The sequence below is a fragment of the Apostichopus japonicus genome, chromosome 7, assembly GCF_037975245.1.
Source record: "Apostichopus japonicus isolate 1M-3 chromosome 7, ASM3797524v1, whole genome shotgun sequence".
Lineage (NCBI taxonomy): Eukaryota > Metazoa > Echinodermata > Holothuroidea > Aspidochirotida > Stichopodidae > Apostichopus > Apostichopus japonicus.
The window spans coordinates 25230651-25240418 of record NC_092567.1 but is presented as its reverse complement, the minus strand read 5'-3'; the positions used below and the strand labels follow the sequence as shown (position 1 = coordinate 25240418).

The 9768-nt window shown below is 42.3% G+C and overlaps 2 protein-coding genes across 2 annotated transcripts in view; one reads left to right on the top strand and one right to left on the bottom strand.

Annotated features, from left to right (window-relative positions):
* LOC139969866 (autophagy-related protein 13-like) overlaps positions 1-9768 on the top strand; it is a 72814-nt gene that overhangs the window by 29769 nt on the left and 33277 nt on the right. The gene's annotated exons all lie outside the window — the stretch shown is intronic.
* LOC139969864 (monocarboxylate transporter 12-like) lies at positions 2522-9138 on the bottom strand. Its single transcript, XM_071975207.1, has 5 exons — positions 8930-9138; positions 6066-6316; positions 5138-5281; positions 3348-4619; positions 2522-2857 (listed from the first exon to the last, which is right to left on the bottom strand). Exons 2-5 carry the CDS (start codon positions 6295-6297, stop codon positions 2706-2708), a joined length of 1800 nt encoding a protein of 599 aa, XP_071831308.1. The 5' UTR covers positions 6298-6316; positions 8930-9138; the 3' UTR covers positions 2522-2705.

Genomic DNA, 9768 nt, shown 5'->3' with positions numbered 1-9768 from the left:
TCGCTTTATTTAAATTCGTACTAAGGGCTTTCAGCTTCCGTCATAAAAGACACATTCCTTATCCTGGGTGATATTTGTGGTAAACAATCACACAGATTCGGTGGCTGTCTTGATACGATACATATGTCAAGTGAGACTCCAACACCAATTGTTGAAATAACAACACGAGGGTGAGGATGGCTAGGCCTCCCCACCCCGCCCCCCAACCCCATCCTGAAAACTCACTATATATTCATATCCGCGGTGTTATTATGCGTGATCATGTTAGCAATAATGTAAGTGTAAAAGTAAGTGGGAGTGACGTTTCGATCCTAGCAGGATCTTCTTCAGAGGCTGAATGACAAGTAACAGAAACTACAAGGGAAAAAATACAAGCACAGAATACTGATAGGTTATAATGAGCAGGGTGAACACAAATCGATTGATGTAAATGATTAGTTGACGAGAAAGATTATTTGTCAGAAGAAAGAAACCAACAGGGTAATGAGGAGAGGTAGGAGATCAACTGTAGAGGGACAAAGATAAGATTAACGGAAGAGGGTAGGGAATAAACTGCATGCAGGACAAAGACAGGAAAGTATGGAGAAAAGAGATGGAAGAGAGCAGGGAGAAGAGGGGTGACAGAGGGGGAACAGGGGGGAAGCAGAAGATAGGTTAGTCATGTCCTGAATGTTGAGCCCATGAGGTTGAATGGTTCGAAGGCATTGCATCCACAGTCTCTCTCTGCTGATTCGTACTAAGGATTCAATCCCCTGTAGGGACATGTCATTAATGGTATGGTTGGGAATGTTCAAGTGTTCTACAAACGGGGTCTCAATCTTCATGGTGTTTACTATGGATCTGTGACCATAGAACCGCTTCTTGAGGGTGGTTTTGGTTTCACCAACATACTGGATCTCGCAAACTCTACAAGAGATCAGATATAGATGACAGTAGAGGTTGTGCAAGTCATGTGACCCTTAGTCTTGTGTGTGAGTTGTAATTGAATGTCGGCAAATGGCGCTTCTCCCCCACCGTCCCTCTAGCCAACGTTCGCGTATACGTTAATATGACATTGGTTCCAGCCGTAGCATGACGTCATTCCTGGGAGAAGTCGCTAAAATGATGGACTCCTGAATGGGATACTACCCGGAGTCTATTCAATCGTTCAGAAAAAAAACGAAATAATGATAATGAGATTGAATTGCTTTGAATCATTAATTGTTACAATAGCATGATATGATACTTACATATGATACTTACATTATGATACTTACATTATACTTACATATGATACTTAAATTAGGGCTAAACCGAGTAAATACTGTTTCTGTGGGTTTGACGAAGAATGGTGTTTGCAGCCTGAGTTTGATGTGATTGAGTGCAATGCTAACAGCGAGTGTAGACTCATACTATATGTTATAGTATCATACAATCATGAATATAGCTCTATACTTTATCATGCAATCAACTCACGACCTTTCACATAAGCCTAGTACGCCACTATGGACCGTATAAACGCGGATAAAATAAACTTAAAATGTGCATTGTTTATGGTTACATCTTGCATGTTGGTTAAAGTTGATATGTGAGCCCCTGCATAGGGTACACAGCCAGGGAAGCAATCCGACTTGTCAAGCGAGTAAAGCAGATATATTAGTGGGATAGGGTTTATCGACTGACGATCTAGGGGAAGGCCTGGGGGTGGGGCATTAGCACGACAATATTTGAGGATATCGCTGCTTTTAACTCGAACTGCAACTGTAGAATATTCGTATATGTATTATCAAGTCTGCGGTATCATAGAGCTCTCAATAGACGGCCCACGGGACAAATCCAACCCACGAGAGATTTCAATCCGGGTCTCGAAAAGAACCGACTCAGCCCAACATCTTGCAACAATAGTTCTCTGGTTCTCTTAAAATGGCAAATTATCGAGGATAACTGTTCTGTAGAATGGTACAATAAAGACAGCCAGGAACTATAGAGGGTGTTTCCTTTAATTCACATCATGACATCTTTTCGTTTTCATTTGTTGTGGACATTCATTGTGGAAGGACATGTAAAAGGATAGTTGTACATTTTAAAGGATTACCGGTACGGTAACTATTTCAGAAAAGATGTGATTTTATTCAAAGAATTATGGTAATTTACCTCAGTTTGTCTCTCCACCCTAGTGTTGTTATCGCTTCTCAGTGTAAACATTAACATTGTTCCATAATTTCCTCGTCCTTGGGTTTTTATGTCATGTGTTTGTCAACAGTATTCGTGTTCGGTAGAATCGAAGATTTTCGGCGCTATAGATTCATCACGCTTACACTTCTTACACAAAATGAAAACTAAACCCAGTACACATGCGCGTCTGTACGCGTATACATGCAGCGAGTTCGTATGGCTTCGCGGGCGTCTGAACAGATATATAGGCCTACGTAGGCCTACTAACAAACAACAATTCCCATAACCATATGACCAGTATAATGGTCCCTGCCCAAAAATCGACGAAATTTGCTTAGAACAAAACAAACCGTAAATGAGTCTTCAAAATGGTAACGATTTATTATTACAATTTATTTAAACAACGTATATAAACAATACCAAAGTTGAAATTATATTCACAAACAAACAGAAACTAAAATTGCACATGCCTACCATTAACGTGGCTTCCTAAATTGTTGATACCACTGACCAATTATTTGAATCCACGTGAAATTTTTATCATATTCTTCTCAATGTCTACAACGATTACATACACCTCCGACGGTTTTGACTCTAGCAAGAACTGGTTGAAGCAAAAGTATGCATCCCGCCAAGATGAACGATATTCCACCAGTAAAGAATACCACTTGGTATTGCTCTCCCAACATTCTATACAACGCACCTTGGAAAAGAAAATGAAAGATGATAAATTGTCAGTTGCAAAGCTACCATAAAATGATCAGTATGTCGTTTATTGCTTGGGACGAAGTCAGGACAATTTTTGTGACGGGAATGGATGGGATGGGTTGGGGGGGGGGGAGGTGAGGGCGAGAGGGTTACTTCACAGGTACGTCACAATAAAATATGTTCACTTGTTGAGTAAGTACATTTCAACCAGTTGTATAACTAAAATAATTTCAAAGTTTTCATCTCCACTTCTTCGCTTTGAGGTGGTGAACAGAAGCACTTTCTCCCGTTTTACATTTTTTGCTTATTTAACCAATTAAAGGCTCCTTTTCATGGAGGTTCTCCACCTGTAAATTAAGATCGATGCCACAGTGAATGCAAATTTTCATCTACGCTGGCAGTAAAATATTTTGTGAAAATTGTTGGTTGCGGTGACCATTATTTGACTTTTCTAGCACTTTTTGTGACATTTCGGTATTCCTTACCAGCAATCGGTGGTCCGATCAAGAATCCAGATCCCTGCATTTCTATGACCATTCCGAAAGAGTAGGCAAGGGTGTCGATGCCGACAAAGTGAGCAAGAAGTGCCGGCACGAGGGAATCAGTTGAGCCTGCTAGAAGTGAGTAACAGGAAGCTAGAATAGTCAGAGAGTTGAACTCCGTGGAGAAGGATAACAGGAAGAGAAAGATGCCCGAGAGAATTGAGGCGCACATGAAGCCAAAGAGGCGGCCGTAACCACTGGTGATTTTGTCGAATATACAGCCGACGATGATCCGTCCTATCATGTCTGTGATCCCCATAATGGATAGAATGTAGGACCAGTCGTTTTCTGAGACGTTTAGAGATAATGCGAACGCCTTGAAGTACATGTATGGCAGCTGATAACCGATGCACATGACGAAGTTTGATAGACAAAAGAGAATAAAAAAGTGATTCTTGAGAAGATGAGAAAACGTGGGACACTGTCCAAGATACCGTCCGAGTTGGAAACGTCTGGACGGCCCTGATTGGTCGACAAGTTCAGATGTAGACGAACCCTCCTCCAATCTGGCTGGCTCTTCATTTTCAGTAATAATAATTGGCTGTTGCTGATGATGACTAATTTGCATATCAAAAGCAGACGTAGTTGGTGAAGACGCTCTGTATATTTTACTTGTATCAGTTTGTACCGGCGATCCGAAAGGCACGAGATTCGAATGGTTTACGTCAGTATCACGTAGTGTGCCGTCAACATTGTAGACAGCTGGTTGACAGTGATAACCTTCGCAGATGGCGTTATTGGAAGTATTGTATTGTGTTCCGTCAGACAAGCCTAACGGACTTCGTTGATCAGCCACGCAGGTTATGACTGTTTGTGTTTCCGCATCTTTCTCGCTGCACTGGTCGACCGAACTCGGTTTAAATGCTGGTTCCGGTGGTTCTGCAGTAACTGACGTCACATCAGAGAAGAACATTAACACGGAAGAGCTACTGGCATGAATGGCTAGCTTACCTTCTGCGTGTTGAAACTTCTTTGGTAACTTACGGGTCTGATAGGTGGCGCCACAACAACACAGTATCAGACAACAACCACCGAGAATGAGGAATGTCGCCCTCCATCCAAAAGCTTTCATACAATGTTGGGTCAGTGGCGCGAAAATGAAAGTACCGACTCCGGACCCGGAAACAGCAAGTCCACAAGCCATCGAGCGGCGTTGTTCAAAAAACTTGCCCAACATGACGATGGAAGGAAGATATGAGAATCCAAATCCTAATCCTGTGGAAATGAAACCAAATGAAGTATAAGTGTGCATGGCCACAAATCATTCGTTGTATAACGCCCCCCTCCCCGCGTTCCCCTTCCGTCCCTCTTAATGGGATTATCAGACTGTCGATTATTATAGTTTATTGTAAAGAACAAGTTTAATGCTCTTAATAGAAAGTATTCCATCAGGTGCGAGTGAAGGGTGCAAAAACGAGGATCTTGAAAATCACTTATTTTCATAATTTAAAAATGTCACATGATATATCTGTTTTAAAAATTATTTCATTAACCGCAGTTTTTGCCAATTTTCGTCTCTTTGTTTGTGGTGGGGTGTAGTAGAGAGGGAGGGAAAGCTGGGGGTTAAATGTAACACAAATACGGCCTATCCGAATAGTTTATGAATACGATACTCATAACACACAAATACTATAGAACAATTCAATCGGAATTTAATAGTCTATTGCATGGTTAGTTGACTTAGTATTTTTTAACCATTTCTGTGTGTTATTTGTTCCTCAAACATCATTTACCAGTTATAACGCCAAATGTGAAGTAGAGATAGGTCAACTTCGGAGCTAGAGCACTGAGAGCCAAACCACCGGAAGCGAGTGCGCCCCCAGTAATCGCAGTTACCATGGTACCGCACTTGGCCACGAAGACGCTTGAAAGTGGGCCTATTATGTAAGAGTGATAACAGAATCAACTTAAGGCAAATAAATGGTCAACATATCGCTCAAATGTGGATAAATAAGTTCAATCAATGGTACCCCCCCCCCCTCGCCCTCTCCCCTCCGCGAAAACCCTCCTCTGTGCCTTTTAAGGAACATTGATTGAGAACAATCATCAAGTATAATGAATAGTACATACTATTACACGGTGTTCCACTCCCCGTCCCCCCCCCCCCCCACTACCGTCCTCAATATCATCTTCCCATTTCGTGGGAATTCTAGTCTATGCTAGCATTGTATATTGGCAGCAAAAACTCACAACAGTTTCATAGCCGTACACGGCTAATGTGCGAGTGCATTGCGCTCTCGATGTAACAAAATCGTCATACACTTCAATTTCCAAAAGTCTTATGCAACTTTCACAAGGAAAAGGGAATTCGAGGAATTTGTATGCAGTGACCCCGATGCAGGTTTCAGATTAAGGGTGTGATAGGTGGGGGGGGGGGGGGTACAAGGAAGCAGATCAACTTGTCCAGTTGTTTTAAAACTGCCACCATGACCGTGTCAACATCGTTGCTTTAAAATCATTTGGGAGCCATCCAAACCAAAGCCCCCCCCCCCCCCACCCTTTCCCGGTGTCTCATTCATTTAAGAGTATTACAATTAATTTCATGTAACTGTCTTTTAGCGCCTTAGAACAACTGTTGTTGATATTGGCGCTATATAAATGTTTACTGATTGATTGCTTGATTGAAAAGATTCGTCAATGGACCATCAAATAAGTTCTCACCTGAACACAACATTACTCCTAGGAGAATTGACCCCGTCCATGCGGTAGCCGACTCGCTTTGTCCAAATTCATGCAAAAGCTCCACATAGAAGGCACCGATCGATGCATATGCAAGACCAAATGTCAAAATATGAGTTAAGAGAGCGGAGAGTAGTATTAACCACGCCCATCCTCTGTCAAGGTTTGGATCCGTCTCGGGGTCGCTCGTGGTTGGTCTTGTATTAACCGGCATGTTGGATTGAATGTTAAAGCTAACGAGTATTCGACAAAAGAGAAACGCATTTGACAAGTGAATCTACTGAAATAGCTGGGTATAGGCTTTATTAGCCTACCGCGCATTCGCTACCTACCAGTCAACTATAGTTGATTACTTTCAATCACATGTCAAAAAGCATAACAGTATTCTTTTATATTTTCATTTTTTTAATGGAAATTCATTGGGACAAACCAAGTTTAAATACAGTAGGTTATGAGGTTTAAATAAGAGTAAGAATAACTTTATTAACTTGATCAAACTCATGGGCGGCGATCCTGGGGGGATATATCCCCCCCATGAAAATGGGTGGAGGGGATGTAATACACCATATCCCCCCCCACCAAATGCCAGGAATAAGAATATTTTCATGCCTTCATTTATGCATCATCGTGAATGTACGGCTCTTTTTAGCTTCATTTCTCGCCTATACCATAAACGCAGTGCGATCTTTTCAAATAAACAGTCTTTATAAAGCAAGAATAGTTGACTGTAGGCTTCATTGGCCCTATAACAACAAAATGTATTATTGCGCCCACGGTATTGATATAGTACATATATGCACCCTCATAGTATTCATATAGGCCCTATAGTAGGCCTACACACGTACATGTTCCCTCGAACAGCTGAGAATCTCATGTTACCAGGGTAATGCTTAATTAGGGGCGTCGGAGCGGTTCGCCGGACCAATATTCACGGCGCAAAAAAAAAGGAGAAAAAAGTAGCACTAAGAAGAAAAAAAGGCAAAAAATAAAGAACCAAAATGAAAACATACTTCAAAATGTGTTTCAGAAGATTAATCGGGTACAAAAACAGACAAGGGAGAATGCACAGAAGAAAAGCTCGGGAAGTGCCATTTCCTGCAATCTGGGAGGCATTTTTTCAAAATTTTCTCCATTACGCTACGCGCCAACCAATGGTGGCGCGTAGCGTAGTTTGACCTTCCAAACGTCCCCCACCCCCCGATAATTATGGTAGATGGCCACACTCTGATCTTCCGTACCAATCCCAAATAGCTTCCGACGCCCCTGTTAATACACGTACGTTTCACCTGGATGCCCTAGCAATCGGTACCTAGGAATGTAACTATGTGTAATTGTGTATTGCATGTGTATAGGCCTATAATAGCCAGCATGAGGCCATTTTCTTCATCGAATAATATAAAGAGCTCTCGAACATTCTAACGTAGCGCCTGAAACAAGATTGACAGGGGCAATTTTCCCAAAATAACACCCGAAATTAAAAAAAAAGTATTTTGGATCCTGATTATGAGATATTTCGGACATGAAATCCCTATTTTAAAGTTGGGTATATGCCGCTTGGAAACCTCGGCAAGTGCCGTTTCCGGCCATCTAGAGGGTTTGTAAATCCCAAAATTTTCTTGTACGCTTCGCGCCAACTCATGGTGGCGCTACGCTTAGATAGTCAACAAGGTCATATCCCCCCCACTCGGAAGTACGGATCGCCGCCCATGATCAAACTACAGTGCTCGCAGGGCAATACAACCAGGGGCGTAGCGAGCGGGGGGTGTGGGGGGGGTGTCACACCCCCCCAATAATTTGGTCGCTGTCGGCAAATTTTGGGTCTGTCGGCAAAATGAGAAAAGGTGAAGAGAGCGGAAGGGGAAGAAAGAAGGAAAGCTGAATAGAGAAAAGGAGAAGGAAAAGGAGACCCCTCCCCCATTTCAGTCACCACTTCCAGATCCGTCGGCAAATCAAATTTGACTTAAAATATGCACCAGATTGCATCTAAGGACGTTTCAAAACTAAAAATTTTCCAAAAGGGAGGGGGACACCCCCTCCCCTTAGACCCCTCCTCCATTTCAGTCACCACTTCCAGATCCGTCGGCAAATCAAATTTGACTTAAAATATGCACCAGATTGCATCTAAGGAATTTTCAAAACTAAAAATTTTCCAAAGGGGAGGGGGACACCCCCTACCCTTAGACCCCTCCCCCATTTCAGTCACCACTTCCAGATCCGTCGGCAAATCAAATTTGACTTAAAATATGCACCAGATTGCATCTAAGGACGTTTCAAAACTAAAAATTTTCCAAAGGGGAGGGGGACACCCCCTCCCCTTAGACCCCTTCCCCATTTCAGTCACCACTTCCAGATCCGTCGGCAAATCAAATTCTCCACACCCCCCCAACAAAAAAACCTTCGCTACGCCCCTGAATACAACATAAAATAGTAAGAAGTAAAACTAAAAAGAAGAAAACATGAAAAGCAACGGTATGTATACAGAAAACCCAACGTTTAAAATTAATGTTATGTATTTTAATTGCCGGGTAAATGAAAGATAAGTCATAGTTTTGACGTCATATCATGTCAAAACTTCACAAAATAACAAAAACCAGCACAAGCCGATTTGAACAAAGTTTAAGACTAGCTTATAGTTAGTTACATCATTGCCTATAACCCCTTTTATACTTTACTTCCGTTACTTTCAGTTGACGTAGGGAGATTACTGTATTTTCTCGTACTGTATACTATTAACACAGAGCCGAGTTACACGGGCAATATTGCTTGGCGAACTTAAGCAAGCGAGACCTAGTCTAGGCTTATGCTGTTCACCATTTTTAAAAGGCTGTCAGATAAAGTTAACTTACTGTTCTAAGAGTTGTTCTGTTCTTGTGTGTGACGGATCCTCCTATCGTTTAGTACGGTTCTGTTATTGTGTATTAACTGACGTGACCGCCATTTTCCTTGGTCTCGGTGATGTTACGAGTTTCCAAAGAAGTTGACCGGCTCCACGCACCAAGTTTTTGAAATGAGAGTTTACGTACAGTACGTATGTTTAGATTACACAGAATTGGGAAACTCGCCGATACCTAAAGCGTTGGAGGTTTTTGTAAAAATTCACACGGTTATGCAGTTATCGGGTCACGCGCTGTTACGTGCGGTGGTATTTGAAAGCGCATATATTGCGCGGCTAACTGCTTACAGCGCGCGGTAGATTAATTCTGATCAGAGCTATATAACAGCGCAGTAGCGTCCCTAGCTCCCAACGCCACCACCCCCCTCCCCACATCTCCTTAAACCCAGCTTAGACCGTTAGGAACATCTTGAAACATGCATTTTGTGTGGTAATGTAACCGATAGACTGCTCATTATAAACCGTGAAGCCCAGTACAGTAACCAAAAAAAACACGTCCTATCTAGCTGTAAGTTCCCATATTTCAGTTATCATGCTTAATTCCGTCGTTCCTTGTGGATCATAGTTCGTCGGAAAGTTCGGATACTTTTCATGCCCAGCAAGGTACTATCAGATTGTAACAAATCCATGCAACGATATCAGGGACGTCGCTAGAGGGGGGGTGTGGGGGGGGTGTCTCACCCCCCCAATCTTGGTAAAACTGACGATAGTTGGAAAATTTCAGTGCCACAGTCGGAATTTCCGACTGTCGCACTCTAAATTTTCCAACTGTCGCATTCTAATTTTCCGACT